The 17,349-nt window shown below is 42.7% G+C and overlaps 1 protein-coding gene across 2 annotated transcripts in view; it reads left to right on the forward strand.

The window, feature by feature from the left end:
- Positions 1–9,393, forward strand: part of EDEM2 (ER degradation enhancing alpha-mannosidase like protein 2) — a 29,539-nt gene extending 20,146 nt beyond the window's left edge. For both annotated transcript variants that reach the window (XM_053926656.1, XM_045194699.3), the window contains exons 8-11: positions 433–557; positions 3,732–3,876; positions 6,649–6,770; positions 8,830–9,393. In XM_053926656.1, coding sequence (XP_053782631.1) covers positions 433–557; positions 3,732–3,876; positions 6,649–6,770; positions 8,830–9,327 — 890 coding nt within the window. In that variant the 3' untranslated portion in view covers positions 9,328–9,393. The remainder of the gene's footprint in view (positions 1–432; positions 558–3,731; positions 3,877–6,648; positions 6,771–8,829) is intronic.
- The last annotated feature ends 7,956 nt before the right edge of the window (positions 9,394–17,349 follow it).

Below are 17,349 nucleotides of genomic sequence, written 5' to 3' on the forward strand. Positions count from 1 at the left end.
AGTTCAAGTTCCCAGTAGCATGTAAGCTCCTTGAGGGCCGAGAGCCTTCTTAGTCTTGTTTGCCACCCCCGGGAGACTGGCATTGTAGTAGGTGCTGCTTAGTGAATATTGTCGGGTGAATAAATGACTGAAGAACCCTACGAGGTCTATAGCATTGCTTTCCTTACATACAGATCATGAGCCTGAGGCTGAAGAGGAAAAAACTTACCCGAGGTCACAGGTAGCATGTGGTGAATCTGGAGCTAGACTTTGAGCCTAGAAGTTTGACTCCAGACCCCATGCTCCTTCCTCTCTGCCTCACTGCTTCCTAGTCTGCTTTGAGGCTGGACCATCATATGATCCCTCCAAAGTTTAAGTCCATGCTTCGGTTGCCAAGGGCTGTCTGTTGTCTCCCTAATCACTGACATGTCCATTATCCCGTCTTCACTGCAGAATATAACAAAGCCATCCGGAATTACACCCACTTCGATGACTGGTACCTGTGGGTGCAGATGTACAAGGGGACCGTGTCCATGCCGGTCTTCCAGTCCTTGGAGGCCTACTGGCCTGGTCTTCAGGTAGGAACGGTCAGAGAGCGCGGTCAGTTTCCTATGGAGCTGGCAAAGCAAGCTCATTCTGAAGTAAGGGTCAAAGCCAGTAGTTTAGTTGCTTCAGGGGTTTTTTTGGATGGTTTAGGGGTGGAAGAGAGACAGTGAACTGGATAGATGTAAGATTCTGCCTCACTGAGTTTTCCAAGGGGAGCTATAAGGTGTCAGGAACCTGGCTTCCAGTTTGCTCTGGAAGGTTGTTCATATAAGACGGAGAGCGTCTTTCCAGGCTGGGCAGTCATGGACATTGGCAACATCTCTTTCTCCACTGGACATTGCTGCCAAACCTCCTCATTCTCGAGAGTAGCCCCGAGAAAGGGCGTGAACGCAGCTGGGGCTGCCGTCTGCCGTCACTATGTTTTTCCATTACACGGTCTGAGACTTGCAGCTGGAAGGGATCCCAGAGCCCATCTGCTCAGCCCCTAGGTGGACCACACTATTTTTATCAACTAGCTTTTTTAAATTTTAAGCAAAGGTAATAACATGGAGGTGGTGGTCAATTTAAAAAGCACAAAAGGGAACACCGTTGAAAAGTAAGTCTTGAGTCCCACCCCCCAGACCCTCTCCCCATTCCAGCCCCTATTAATCAGTTTTCTGTATATCTTTCCACAACTTTATATGTATAAATTTGTGAATATTTATATCCCTCTTTTTTCTTTATATATAGAGGAACATGTACATATTCTTTTATCACTGATTATATCGTAGAGATTTTCTTTATTGATACGATATAGTTTTACCTTTTCTTTAACAGCTACATATATTTCGTTGAATAGATACACTATAGTGTATTTAACTAGTCCTCCCTTATGAACTCTTAGCTGACCCTCTTATTATTCAGACAGGGAAACAAGCTCAGGGACAACTTAATAATATAAAATATCGGTCCTGCTCTCCTGAGATCTTCATGTTTTGTTGCTTGAATGCCTCCTGGAAGAATTTTGAAAAACTAAAGCGCCCCTCGCATATTTTTAATCTTACATGTCTGAGTAGTCACGTACCATACCCTTTCCTCCTTGAACTTATGTTTCCATGCTACTCCCCCAGCAGAATTTTATCCTAATTATTATATTTCATGCTGAAAAAATTTTACTGATACACTATAATAGATCTCTGTAACAAACTTTGGTTCTAGTACCTAGAAGTTAAAAACAGAAAACTTCCTGTGACCATGCGCTCTGAGGATTCCATTTGTTTTCTTCTGGATTTAGTTATTATTAATATATAAGCGATTAAAACAACATTAATAGTTTTCAGTTTTTTGATATGTAATTATAAAACCTAAAAGCAATTGTTTTGGAAATATATTTCTTAATGAGATTTTAGGGCTTACTTATTTTTAAGTAGTTCGCAATAAATTAAATACTTATGAAAAAATGATTTCTGTGCCAGGGACTTTACTCAGAATCATCACAGCACACTGAGGTAACTGTTATTTCATAAATGAAGAAAGGAGGCTTAGAGATAGTAAATGTGTTCATTCACTTACTCAGCAAATATTTGAATGCCTTCTGCGTTCCAGGCCCTGCTGACCTCATGAAGTTGTAGGGGACAAGACACAAAGACAAACTTAAACAGATAAATACATAAAATAATAAATGGCAATGAAGGAAACAAATTAGAGGCTAAAATAGAACATTGGATAGGGACCAACTTTAGACAAGAAGGCCTCTCAGAAGTGGTGATGTTAAAGCTGATACTTGAAGAATTGAGGGTGGGGGGTGACTTTCCAGGCAGAGGAAGTATTGCGTATGAAGGTCCTGAGTCAGGAAAGAGTTGGGTGTTTATTGGAAACAAAGAAAAGCCACAGTCCAGGGAAGGAAAAGATCAGTGGACGGAAGGTCAGCAATGACCAGACTGTGCAGGGCCTTGAGGGCCACGGAGAGTTGTGCAGACCCTGTGCTAAGCCTGTGGGAAGCCCTGAGGTCTGGGGTGTGTAGTGAGATGGTTACGCTGCTGCCTTGGGAACGGTGGGGTGGAGAGGGCGAGAGGACAAGTGGTGGGATAAGCACAGAGGCCTTTGATGTCATCCCAGTGTGAGATGCTGGTGACCAGACCACCCGGTGGCTCTAGAGAAAGAGAGAAAAATCTTGATGTTTTGGAAATGGAATTGATAGGAAATGCTGATGGAGTAGATGTGGGTAGGGCATAAGGGGGAAGTCAAGGATAACCACCAGGTTTCTGGCCAGAGTAACTCAGTAGATGCTGGTGCCATTTATGAGCAGGGAGAGAGGGGAGAGAAGAGAGAGACAACTTTGTGGGGAAATGAGGGAGCCAAGAATTTTGCTTGGGAAAAGTCAAGTTTGCTCTGTCCCTGAGACCTCCAATGGATATGTCAAGAAGGTCCGCTGTTCCCTGTGAGCTTATGTTAATAATAGCTACTTAACAACAGCTGGTAAAATTACAAATGCGTATATCCTCTGATCCAGCGATCTTAATTCTGGAAATTTATTTTACAGACACACTTTGTGTATGCTTGAGGTGACATGTACAAGATTATTTATTGCAACATTGATAAAGCAAATAGCAAAAGATTAGAACCAAGCCAACCGGCTATTCATAAGGACCTAATTAAATTATGGTCCAAGCAGTGGAATGCAATGCAATAGGAGGAAGGAGCTCTTTATGTACTTACATGGAAAAAAATCAAGCTATATTGTTAAATGAATAAAGGGAACCTCAGAACAGTACATTTAATCAGCTATATTTAATGTGGGGAAATAATATATATTCATGCGTATTTGCTTATGTTTACAAACTAATACAAACTGATTACATGCTGGGGTGTAGAGTGGGAGCGAGACTTGGTACAGTCAACCTTTTTTCTGTTCTTAAGATTTTTGAACCAAATGGCTGGCTTGCCTATTTAAAAACTGGCCAGCAGCAACTGGGCACTTACTGGCAGCCAGGCACTTTGTATACAACCTCCATCCCTCACGACAATATATGACGTCTGGTTTGCATCTTGGAGATGGGGCTCAGAGCAGGTCACTATCTGGTGTGCGGCCTCACAGTGAGTAAATGGCCAGCGCAGGGTTTGATCGCAGGCCTTCTTGACTCTAAAGCTTTTGCGTTTCTCTTCCCGGAGGCGGTGGGATTTTGTGCCTGGTGGCTGCCTGCCTGACAACCATTTCTCTCCTGCAGAGCCTCATTGGGGACATCGACAATGCCATGAAGACCTTCCTTAACTACTACACTGTGTGGAAGCAGTTTGGGGGGCTCCCAGAATTCTACAACATTCCTCAGGGATACACAGTGGAGAAGCGAGAGGGCTACCCACTTCGGCCGGGTAAGCGGCACCTCTGGCTGTCTGGTTTGGTTCTCTGGACCCCAAATCCTCATGTCCCTAGAGGTTTCCGTGCCTCGCAAGTGTTTGCTAGTCTTTTGTTTTGTTTCTGTCTGATTCTTCCCATGGCTCTGGATGGTTTTCCTGCCAGGAATTATTTATCCTCATCTTTTCACATAGGGAAACTGAGGCCTGATAGGTTGACATGGCTTTTCCAAGGCTGTAAATATTGGAGCTAGGACTGGAAGCCAGGTCTCCTAAATAAATACGCTCTTTCAGACTCGAGCAAGTGAATGAGATGGAAAAAGCCAGGTCGACTCCTTTTGAGTTCCTACCATCAAGATTCCAGAAGTTTAGGCAAACTTCCTAAGTCAGTGGGTCAGATAAATTATGCTTCTATAGTAAGAAATGTTAGAACTTTGGAATGCAGTTTAGGAATGAATCATCTGGTCTCATCCACCTCCTCACTTGCAGCTCAGGAATCAAGAGGCTGAGAAGGAAGGGACTACACACTAGATAAAAGTCTCAAGTTCCGTCCCAGCCCTGATCCTCTGATTCACTGCAGGGAAGTTAAACCTAGTGAGGTGGGGAAGGGAAAGGCGGACAGAGGAAGGAAGCTTAGTCAGCACACATGGTCATTCCCATCCCAAAATAGGTTCCATTACCACCGTTGTAGACTTTTCACACCTTCCTGCCAGAATGCCTTTTAGCTGTGGGACAGGCCTTCTAGTGGCTTCTGCCAATTCGGCCCTCCTCTACCCCAATTCCTTCCTTCTCCAATGCAAGGGATCGTCATAGGAATTGTGGAGAGGGAACAGAAGAGGGAGTAAAACAGCCACTGGGAAGAGCAAATCAGTCACTTTTGACTCCTTAGAGGCTGCTGTTCCTGGTATTTATCATGTATTTATTCTTGTGGCTTTTTTTTTCTCCTTAAGAGAAAACACGGAAGGTATCATTTCCAGTGTTACCAATAGACAAAATGAAGACAAAGTTTGGGACTAAACGTGAGGCTTAGGCTTGTGTGTTTTCAGGGTGAGGGGGAATCTAAGGTCTTCTAATTGAAATCCCCTTGTCATAGCCATGTCAAGTGGTCATCTAGTCTTTGTGTGGTTACCCCTAGTGGCAGGGAGCTCACTACTTACAGAGGCAACCTGTTACATTTGCAGGATGGGCTATCAGGAAGGCATCAGTGGAAAGTAAGGCACCACATCCAGGAATCCAGCAACGCCTTAGTCTAGTCACCCTTCCTACCCCAAAACAATAGCAAATGGGAGATACAAGGTCTACTCTATAATTAGATTAGCCAGTGCCTTCTGCTCTGGTAGGAGTATCTGATCAGCAGTGTCGACACACAGAGCCTAGCAAGGCCTCTGAGGGCTGTTAACCGCCCCCCACCCCTGACCCCAAGTCCAAATCCAAATCTTGGGCTGTCACTGTCTTCTAGAGAGGTGGCCGGATATACAGGAATTTAAAGCAGTTACTAGGAAACGTAGGCCCATGTCCGAGGAAGAGAAAACAAATGACTGGCCCTGGGTGCACTGGTCTAGCCGGCTGCTAGAAGCTGAAGGGGAGGCTTCTCAGAACAGCACTATCTTTGCTTTCCTTGAACACGCACAGTGTGTTCATCTGCCAGTGGACGTGTCCCAGTCTGTGTCTTAGAATATCAGCGATTAGATTGGCAATTGTCTAGAGGCCTTTGGGGTTGCGGGGGTGGCGGGAAGAAGGAGGAGAAAACTGGAGAGAAGGCCGAGATCTTTTCTCCAAAAACAAGAAATGGGGTTTGCAGTAATAAATCAAAAGAAGGGAAAGTGCTGCTGAAGGAGGACACAGGGAAGGGCAATAATCCGGAGGAGAGGGTGGTACAGGGAGGGGAGAGTTCTTTCCTCTCCGAGAAGAGGCAGGTGAAGAAGTAGAACTGTCTGTTGAGCCGCAGCTTCCACCCACTGGGGCCACCCTAGAAGTCAAGTCTTTCACTTCCATAATAGCTCTTCAGATACTGGAGAGCTGTAAGTACCTTTTCCTGGGCTTTCTTTTCTCCAGAATAAATTTTCTCGTCTAGACCAACTCCTATTGGCTAATACTTATCTTCAGATGGGGCCCATGTCTGAACATCACATTCCAGTTGTGGGTAGCCTAAGGCAAGACTGTTGCCTTGCTCTGGGCACGGTGAACGGATGGCCACGTCTTTGCTAGACTGAAGGTTGGCCTTCATGTTTTTTTTCATCCCATCTCAGAAAGGGCCTTATAATGACAAGCTCATCCTCTTCAAGTTTAGGTAGGTTGGGCTGTGCGTGACAGGAAAAAAGTAGTAGCTTGGTTGAGATAGAAATGTTTCTCTCTCCTGTCTGGCCTTATATGGCTTTTTATGGTGTCAGGCACCCTAATCCCACACCCGGCTGCTGAGAGTGGCTGTTAGTCTTGGCAGCCATGTGCTCGGCAAAAGTCAGGGATTCAGTTTCTAAGGAGGAAGGTGGAAACAGATATTGGGAGAGAGGCAGCTGCCTCTGCCACATCCCCTGTCCCAGAGACTGGCCGCCTGTTTCTTCCTTGGAATGGAAGTCCATGGTCAGTTGTAATGCTGGTCTCCATTGAGCTTCAGTCTTTGGGTCTATTGGCTCTGGAAACTCAGCATTGAGTGAGTTGTTCATGTTCCTTCCTCCTAGTGGGGGCTCCATAGACAAGGTATGGAGGGGAGGAGTCTCTCACTGCTCTAAGTGGGCTTGAACCTTCCCTGATCAGCCACTGGGTGAGGAAGGTTTGCTTTGGATTTTGCAGAACTCATTGAGAGCGCCATGTACCTCTACCGTGCTACGGGGGATCCCACCCTCTTAGAGCTTGGAAGAGATGCTGTGGAGTCCATTGAAAAAATCAGCAGAGTGGAGTGTGGATTTGCAACAGTAAGTGTTTCCATGGCTCCAAGAATTGGGAAATGTCTCCCTTGCTGCTAAAGAGCCTCTTTAAGGGTAGAACGTTGGGAGTTCTGGAATATTAGCACGGGAAAAGGACCTTAGAGATGTACATAATGCCTTTATTTTATAGATGGAGAGAATGAGGAACAGAAGCTAAGAGCCTTGCTAAAGGTTACATAGTAGAAGCGGAGCTTGTATTAGTTCCCAGGGTCTTGGCTCCATGCCCTTGGCATTCTCCCTGCTTCAGACATCCTTTAGCTCTTGGAATAGGCTACTTTGCAAGGGTGAGTTTTGTGAAAAGGCCTAGAAAATGGGTTCTAGAAGGGAAATTCAGAGGCCCATAACCTTGTATTCAAACCTGGGGATCCGCAATGAAACGGCCTACCAGTCTCACAGATATTTATTGAATGTCTTTCACGGGCCCGGCGCTGTGCTAGGCTGAGGGTTATTGTGATGAACATTTCAGTAGGGAAAACTGTGAACGAGTATGTGGGAGGCAGAAAGCCAGGGCGGCTGGAGGGGAGTGAGCAAGGAGGAAAGCGGGAAGAGGTCAAGTCCCAGAGGTAGGCAGGGCCTAGATCACGTGGGGCTTTGTTTACGCCATGAAGAGCCTGGCCTTTATTCTGCTTGGGTGGGAAGCCTTGGTGGGATTTACAGCATGGCAGTGACGTAGTCTGATTTTATACTAGAAAGATCACTGAGGCTGCTCCGTGGAGAGTGGGTTGAAAGGGTCAAGAGTGAGACCCATGTCACAGCCTTAGGGGACCCAAGCAGGCAAGATGTAAATATCCATTACATTTAAAAACCAGATGTATAGGGAAATAGTCTGGAAGAAAAGTCACCAAACAGCCAACAGCGGTTTTTATTTTAGGGTAAAGGATTAAAAACAAACAAACAAACAAGAAGCCTCTTCATTTTCAAAATTGTATATAATTATATTCTATAAGTAGAACAGATGCATATATTTAAAGAAAAGACATATATATGTAGGGGGAAAAGAAAGCAATGGTGTTTTAGTCTCCAATCCGTTGTATTGTGTAATAAGCCAAAATGGATAAGCCCATTAGGGACTTCTTAGGAATGCTCAACTCATTTTCATGAAACGAAGCCCTTTGGAGGTCATCCAAGGTGAAGGATGTGGACAGGCATGTGACTCCTTGGCCTTTGTCAAACAGGGCAAGAGAATTAGAATTCTTGGTACATTAAATTCGTATTTTAGTCACATTTTTTTGTGTGTAAAATAGATGTCCACTGAGAATTAGTTTTGCTCAAAAAATGTATTGCTAATTCTGGGAAGCTACAGTAAGTGTTTATAGCAAGTAAACTTACATTCATCTGTGGCCAAAAACTCAGTATGAATTTTTCTTCATGAGACCCCTAATTAGTTGTTTACAGTAGCAAAATCTTGGTGGCCACCCTATTCCCCATCCAGAGAGGATTAGCTAGGTGCAAGATGCCACATTTTTAAAATGCCATTAAGGGGGATGATTAGATCTGTGTTTATAGTCACAAAAAGGTGGGATAAAGGGGTTAGGAATTCCCCTCCATACCTTTCTGAAGGTCAGGTCAGGCATGGAGATCAGGGAAGACCTTTCTGAAAATGGAGCATTTAAGCAGAGACCGGAAGGAAGTGAGGGAGCAAACTATGAGGCCGAAAGAACCTGGGGTGGGAATGTGCTTGCTGACTCGCAGAACAGAAAGGCCTTGTGGCTGGACCTGCAAGAGCACCGGACAGTGTAATAGGAGGTGAGGTCAGGGAGGGTGGAGCGAGATCATCAAGGACCTGTTAGGCCCTGGACTGTGGTTTTTCGGTCTGTGTGAAATGAGGGGTCACCTGGGGGTTTTCAGTGGAGTGACAGGTACAACTTGTCATCTAAATATACTTTAGGGTAAGAATGGAAGTAGGAAGCCCCATTGGAAGTCGTGGTAACAATTTGCCCAGAGGCCCTCAGCAGCTAAGTGGCAGACCAGGAATTCCTAACAGGGTCCCCTGCCCCTTTCTGCTGCGCTGGGATGCTCTTCTGACTTGCTTTCCCTCTCGTGGCAGATCAAAGATCTGCGAGACCACAAGCTTGACAACCGCATGGAGTCTTTCTTCCTGGCCGAGACTGTGAAATACCTCTACCTTCTGTTTGACCCGGACAACTTCATTCACAACAACGGCTCCACCTTCGATACAGTGATCACTCCTTATGGGGAGTGCATCCTGGGGGCTGGCGGCTACATCTTCAACACGGAAGCGCACCCCATCGACCCTGCTGCCCTGCACTGTTGCAGGAGGCTGAAGGAAGAGCAGTGGGAAGTGGAGGACTTGATGAGGGAGTTCTTCTCTCTCAAACGGAATAGGTCGAGAGTTAAGAAAACGATGAGCTCAGGGCCATGGGAACCCCCAGCAGGACCAGGAACTTTCTCCTCACCTGAAAACCATGATGGGGTGAGGGAAAAGAAGCCGGCCAGGCAGAAAACCCCACTTCTCAGCTGCCCTAGTCAGCCCTTTACCTCCAAGTTGGCATTACTGGGACAGGTTTTCCTAGATTCCTCATAACCACTGGATGGTTTTTGTTATGCTTTTGAAACTAGACTGTAACAATAAATCTGCTTTTGACTGTCATGCTTTTCGATTTACCGTATTTTTTCAGACTATAAGACACCCCCCAAATATGGGGGGGGTTGGAAATGGGGGTGCGTCTTATAGTCCAAATGTAGCTTACCTGGCTCGCTGCGGGGGGGGGGGGGATGGGGGGGCAGTGGTGAAGGGTTTTTTTTTCCTATTTTCCTCCTCTAAAACCTAGGTGCATCTTATGGCCCGGTGCGTCTTATAGTCCGAAAAATACAGTAATATATTGTGTTATTTCAGGAGATTTCATTCACAGAAAGGGTTCATGGCTAAGAGCAATTGTGAATCTAGTTTACTCTCTCAGACAGTTGGAGAAACAACTAAACCCGAAGTCTGCTGGCTGCAAAGGCTCCAGGGGTCGATCGTGGAATCTTCCGTCCTTTCATGGTGGAGGGTGTTGTTATAAATGTATTTCTTCATTAGTTCTTGCCCAGCCTGTGCTTCTGTCCTTTAGTCCTCTCATTTACCCCTCCATCCTTCTATGCCTCAGAGACGTACTAAGCACCTTTGTGGGCCAGCCCCAGCGCTACAGTTCAGTGGTGAGCAAGACACAGAGTTTTTATTCTTGTGGAAACTCAATCCTAGTGGAGAGAAATAAATTAGTCAATATCTACAATGCCATTTGGTAAGTGCTGTGAAGAAAATAGGGTGCTGTGCTAGCCAATCATGGAGAGAGGTAATCTACCTTAGGAAGGGTAGTTAGGGAAGGCCTCTGGAAATGTTATTAAATCTTCGATTATAGAAAATTTACAATAAACAAAAGTGGAGACAATAGGATAATAACCCTCGAACTCATCACCCAACTTCAACAAGCCCACCTTCAAAGGCAGTCAGCCCATGGCCAACCTTATTTATATCCACACTAGGTCATTTAGAAGGAAATCTCATGTGTTTCACATAAAAAAGATTTAAAATAGTTTCACTGCCCTAAAAATCCTCTGTGCTTTACCCATTTATCCCTTCCTTCTCCCAGTCCCTGGCGGTCACCGATCTTTTTCCTATCTCCGTAGTTTTGCCTTTTCTGGAGTATCATACAGTATGTAGCCTGTTGGATTGGCTCTTCGCTTAGTAATATGCATGTGAGGTTCCTCTGTGTCTTCATGGATGGATAACTCATTTCTTTTTAGTACATTGGATCTACCAGTTTATCGAACCATTTACCTACTGCAGGACATCTTGGTTGCCTCCATGTTTTGGCAATTTAAATAAAGCTGCTAAAAATACCTGTGTGCAGGTTTTCAACTCCCGCGGGTAAATGGCAAGCAGTGTGAGTGCTGGATGGCATGGTAAGAGCCTGTTGAGTTTTGTGAGAAACTGCCGCACTGGCTCCCGAGGCGGCCGTGCCATTTGTATTCCCAGCGGTGAGGGAGAATGCCTGTCGCTCCACAGTCTTGCCAGCGTTTGGTGTCGTCACTGATTTGGATTTTGGCCATTTTAACAGGGTACGGTGATGATCTTGTTTTAATTTTCACTTCCCTAATGACATGTAATGTGGAAACTCTTCATATGCTTATTTGCCTTCTATGTATCTTTGGTGAGGTGTCTGTTAAGTAAGGTCTTTGGCCCATTTTTTTAATAGACTTAGTTTTTTATTGTTGAGTTTTGAGTGATTTTTTGGGGGGTATATTTTGGATAAAGCCCTTTATCATACATGTCTTGCAAATATTTTCTCCCAGTCTGTGGCTTGTGTTTTCTTTCTCTTGAATTCTCTCTTTCATAGCAATTTGTTTGTTGAAAAAACTGGGTTGTATTTTAGAGTTTCCCATAGTATGTGTTTTGATAATTTCATTCTCCTGTTGTTTGATATGAATCCATGTATATATATTTTAATTGAGATTAAGCTCAACAGGCTTTATGAGATTCATATTTTTAAGTTTTGTTTTATTGTGCAAGAATGGTTCATAAGTAAAGTAGTGCCGTGTAATTCAACTAGGAGGCCCATATGTCTGGTTGTCTCCACTATAACAACCATTCGTTCGTCATTACCTAGACCCAGTATTTCAGAAGGGGTTACAAAATAGTGACATGCTAGTTTGGCCAGAATATTTCTCTAAAGAAGATGTCCCCTCTTCAACTATGTGGGTACCTTGAAGTATAGTTTATTCGAGTTTTCAAAATAATGGGTAGATTCCCTGGCATCCATATAAAGGTAACAAGGACAATGATGTTTTTTCTTTTTGTTGTTAAATACTGTGGACTCTTGGATTTAAACACATTGGACGGTTTTCAGTCCATTGAAATTATTATCATCAAAACTCAAATGGTCACACTTGTGGCCAGTAAAAAGCCTCTCTTGAAACCTCTCCTGAGTCCTGTTAGTGCAGCTCCAGTCGCCGTTGACAGCTTCCTTGCTTCCTGGTAGAACAAGATGTTCCAGGCCTGTCTTACACGTTTCCTGATTTCTTGCCCTATCCTTGAACTGGCCATTTCTCTAGTAGCCGAGAAGATGACTTTTAACTAGGAGCTTCTCTGGTTTTATCTGCCAACTTAATTTTTTGCCCAGAATCTTTGTTAATTCAGCTGCTGCTCATTTTCTTGCAGTTCCTGCAAGCCTCTGTAGTCACCTTGGTGGGCACCGTACTTACTGCCGTCTTAGTACTTTACCTCCAAAGGAACCACACTTACATGTAATTCCCCATAGCAGGGATGAGAACTGCGGTAACTTTGAACAGGACTTAGCTGAAAGCTAAGGAAATTATAACACCTAAAAAACTAACAACTACCATTAGTTATGGCTGCTTTTTAAAAAAAAAATTATTGATTGATTTTTAGAGAGAGAGGAAGGGGGAGAGAGAGAGAAACACTGATCTGCTGTTCTGCTTATTTATACGTTCGTTGGTTGATTCTTGTATGTGCCCTGACCAAGGATCGACCCCACAACCTCGGCGTGTTGGGATGACGCTTCAACCAACTGAGATACTTGGCCAGGGCTGTGGCTGCTTTTAGAGCTACAATCTACCCTGCTCGTCATGCAGGGCTTCTTTGTAGCTGAGGCCAGCTCACCCTCACATTCATGGACATCCCTGATCAACAATCAACACCTTAGAGTGTAGGTCTCAGAGAGGTAGGAAAGTCCTTCTTTCTAAAGCCCATCCTCTACCCCGACCTAGAAATTTGTATTTTTAAGTAATTTATTAGCATAAAGCCATTTTATCTCTTTTTTTTAATGATTTCATTTATTTATTTTTAGACAGGGGAAGGGAGGGAGAAAGAGAGGGAGAGAAACATAAATGTGTGGTTGCCTCTCACGTACCCCTTACTGGGGACCTGGCCTGCAACCCAGGCATGTGCCCTGACTGAGAATCGAACTGGTGACCATTTGGTTTGCAGCCCAGCACTCAACCCACTGAGCCACACCAGCCAGGGCTATCTCTTTTTTATTTCTAATATTAGTTACCCATGCCTTCTCTTTTTCTTGATTAGTCTTACCAGAGATTCTTAATTTTATTATTCTTTTTTAAGAACAAACTTTGACGTGGTGGTTGCTACTGGTTGTTATGTTTTTCTCTGTTCCTAATTTCTGCTTTTATTTTACTATTTTTTGTACTTTGTTTGAACGATTCAGATGGAGTTTGCTTGTTACTGTGGCATAGCCTAGTTTGTAGGGTACCTTCCATTTGCCCCTGTGGATGTATTGTCTCACCTCCTCACCCCAAATGGGTGAATTGTTGTCAACTGCTATAGTCCTGTGTGAACCACAACATCAATGGGCTCATTTGCTCTCTGACTACCAACCGGGTCCAGCCAAAGGGGCATCCGGGCGGGAGATCGGAGAGAGGGAGTACAGTGAGGTCATATGTACTTTTCTGGCTCCCTTCTAGCAGGTTGCTTCAGGCTGGTTAGCCCCTCAGTTGAAGGTCACTGTTTCTCTTAAGGTGGCTTTCTCTGCACAACCCTTTCTTTTCAGGTAATGGTAGCCTTTCCAGGGATGGTAATGGCCCTGCTGTCATTACTAGCCCAGGTTGCTGAGTTATCTCTTGGGGCTCTCCTGCACTCTGCCCACACTCTTGTAAATAGCCTTTTTATTAAAACCCCCTCTAATTTTCCTCATTTCAGCGAGCCATCTGTTTCCTGTCAGGCACCTGACTGTACACCTACAGACCATTGTGGCTGGTACACGTTCTTAATTTGAAGTCTGAAGTTAATCATTATCTTTATACTTCTCCCAAATAAGAGAAAATGTTAGATCAGCAAGGTTGCAGGCTGCAAGATCAACAGACAAAGATCAGTTTCTTTCTATGCATTTGCAATTAACAATACAGAAACGAAATTAAGAAAACAGTTCCACTTACAATAGCATAAAAGAAGAATAACTTACTCAGGTAAATTTAACACAAGAAGTTTAAGAATTAGATTTGTACACTGAGAACTACAAAGCATTGTTTAGATTAGAAGACGTAATATTGTTGAGATGACATTACTACCAAAATTGATCTACAGATTCAATGGGATCTCTATCAAAATTCCAGCTTCCTTTTTTTTAGAGAAACTGACAAACTGATTCTAAAGTTCATATGGAAATTCAAGGGGCCCAGAAACCAAAACGATCTTGAAAAATTACAAAGTTGGAGGATTCACATGTTCTGATTTCAAAACTGACTGGGGAGCTACAGAAATAAAGACACTGCCACTGGCTTAAGATGTCATGAAAAGTAATGAAATTGAATTGAGAATCCAGAAATAAACCCTTCTCTTTATGGTCAGTTGAATTTCGGAAAAGCTGCCAAGGCAATATAATAGGGAACATTTTAAACAAAAGTTGCTTGGACAACTGGATAACGATCTACCTGCAAAAGAAAGATTTGGACCCTGATTTCATACCATATTAAAAATTTAAATCAATTAATCAAAGATCTAAGTAGGAACTAAAACCATAAAATCTTAGAAGAAATCATAGGCATGAGTCTCGGTAACTTTGGATTAGGCGATGTCTTCTTAGATGGCACCCAAAGCACATGCGAATGAAGGGAAACAGAAAGATTGGGCTTCCTTAACATTAACAACTTTCGTGCTTCACTAAAGTGAGAAGACAACCTACAGAATGGAGAAAACATTTGCAAATCAAATATAAGATGCAGATCTAGTATCCAGAATATATAAAGAACTCTTACAACTCAACAATAAAGTGACAACCCAATCAAAACGTGGGCAAAGGAGATAAACAGACCTTTCTCCAAAGAAGTATACAAATGGCCAATAAGCAAGTGAAAAAATGTCCAACATCATTAGTCATTAGGGAAGCGCAAATGAAAACCACAATGAGATACCACTTCACACTCACTAGGGTGTCGTCTTAGTCTGCCTGGGCTACTATAACAAAATACCATAAACTGAGTGGGTTATGCCCAACAGAATCTTATTTCTTACAGTTCTGGAGGGTGATCAAGGTGCCAGCAGATTCCGTGTCTGGTGAGAGCCTGCTTCCTAGACTATTCACTGTAACCTCACATGTCAGAAGGGATGAGGAAGTGCTTTGGGGCCCCTTGAAGGGTACTGACCCCTTTGATGAGGGTGAGCTCTCCTGACCCGACACGTGGGCAAGGCCCCACCTCCTAACACTTTCACGTTAGGGATTAGGATTTCAATATACGAATTTGGGGAGAACATAAACATTCAGCCCGTTGCAGAAAGATGGATAAACAATTGTTAATAAGAATATGGAGAATTTGGAACCCTCACGCATTGGTGGTGGGAATGTAAAATGGGGCAATCCGTTTGTGAAAGTTTGTCAGTTCCTCAAAAAGTTAAACAGAATAACGACCCACCGATTCCACTCCTACACACACACACACACACATACACACACGAGAAATAAAAACATATGCACATGAAAACTTGTACAGCAATGTTCATAGCAGCATTATTCATAATAGCCAAGGGTGGAAAATTCCCAAATGTCCATCAGCTGACAAATGGGTAACAAAATGTGGTATATCCATACCATGGAACACTATTCAGCCACAGGAAACAATGAAATGCTGGTAAATACTACAACATGCATACACCTTGAAAATATATGCGAAGCGGAAGAAATCAGACACAAAAGACTACATATTGGATTATTCCTTTTATATGACTCACCCGTAGACCAATCCGTAGAGACAGAAAGTAAATTGGTAGTTGCCAGGGACCAGGGGGTGGTGAAATGGGGAGTTACTCCTAACGGGTTTGGGGGTTTTGGGTTTTTTTGGTGTGTGATGAAAATGTTCCAGACTTGGAGGGTGATGATGGTTACACAACTTTGTGAATATACCCAAACCAACTGAATTGTACACTTTAGTGGGGTAAATTTTATGGCATGTGAATTATATCTTAATAAAAAATACAGGTAAAAAAAGAAAAAAAGAGAGAGAAGAAGAAGAACACACACGCCAGCTCATGAAGCAGCAGCAGTTTGAGGCACAGTGTGGTCTAATTACACACGTGGAAAATAAATTTAGCAGAGGGAACATTCTGCGTGCAGAGGGAAGCTATTCTGTTTATATATTTTTTAAACCAACCTTCCGGTTATATTAACAGTTTAGTGTTTTTGGAGCAGTGTTTCTGAGACGTGGCTTATGGCCCTGTCGTGGATCAAGAACTAAATTTATTGTGTTACAACTAACTTTTTAAGTAATAACATAGAATGGATTAGGTTGTATGTATGTGGGAGGAACTATTCCCTCTGGGATGTGAAAAGTATCTCATGCTTAATGTTTCTATTTAATAACATTGAGAAGAACTAAGTATATTAGTTTCTTTTTATTTTATTTCTAGGAATTTTTTAAGCTAGTGAAAATGCAGAGGATAAAGTAAAAATTTTATGGGTTTGAATTTTAAAAGTGACTTTCAGTGATTCTATGTCTAAGTAGATCTTTAAAACTACAGACTCAGATATGGTTACTATTTGATAGAAGTGGTAGCTGGAAATGGTAGTTGTTACGGTGGTTACTGGACTGTCACAAACTTCCTTTCTGCTTCCTAAATGGTCTCTTTTTCGTACACAAATGTCAAGTAACCTATCGAATATGAAATAGAAACTCAGAGCTCATATGGTGGCTAGGTGTATTAGTAATAAAAATGATTAAAATGAAAAAATAGAATGGATTAGAAAGTATTACAAGTATCGTACGTTGGAACAGTGCTAAGACTTATTGCACCATGTTGTAGAAGAGAAACAGAGAAGGGATGTGAAAAATATACACGTTGGCCAAAAGTGGATTGTTTCATTTAGCACCCTGGAATCTAATTTAGCTTTTTGGTATATGATCGTCAACTTGACCATCACCCTATAATGGGAGAATCGAGTATTGTTTAGTTTTTTTCAGTTGCATGTTGTTTAATTTTGTATCAACTCAATATGAAGGTGGTTGTGAACTAAACTGCGGGAGAATTTTATTCATCACTGGCAACATTGTCGTGATTTCCAAATGAGTTGATCAGGAATTTGCAGTGTGATTTTTCAAAAAAGTGCATAATCAAGAAAATTTTGAATGCATGAGAAATGTAGCGCATTAATTGAATTAGCTCACATTGCCCTTAAATGGATTGTTTTAATGCTACAAAAAATGAGAATGAGAAGGTGACAAACATGGGAAGAGTGAATAGTGATACTGGGGAAAGTATCAACATTAATCGGCAATGACTTTACTTGCACCTCATTATAAAGAAAGGGAAGCGTAAGACAACTTTTCAAAAATGTGGCTTTATCAAATGTGTAAAACCAACAGAATGACGAGTACTAATGTATTATTTGTAATGATATTTTTGCAAATGAAAGCTTAAAGCCATCAGAATTATGACATGCTGAGTTAGTCCCTTGAATATTTTCCAAAAATAAAAAATATCTATACACACACAAATATATATATGTGTGTGTATATATATATATGTATATATATATATATATAATGTGATGGGCAAATTATCTGAGATGTGATATAGCTGTCAGTGAGAAAGCCTTATTATTGC

The sequence above is a fragment of the Desmodus rotundus genome, chromosome 6 (assembly GCF_022682495.2).
Source record: "Desmodus rotundus isolate HL8 chromosome 6, HLdesRot8A.1, whole genome shotgun sequence".
NCBI classification, from domain to species: Eukaryota; Metazoa; Chordata; class Mammalia; order Chiroptera; family Phyllostomidae; genus Desmodus; species Desmodus rotundus.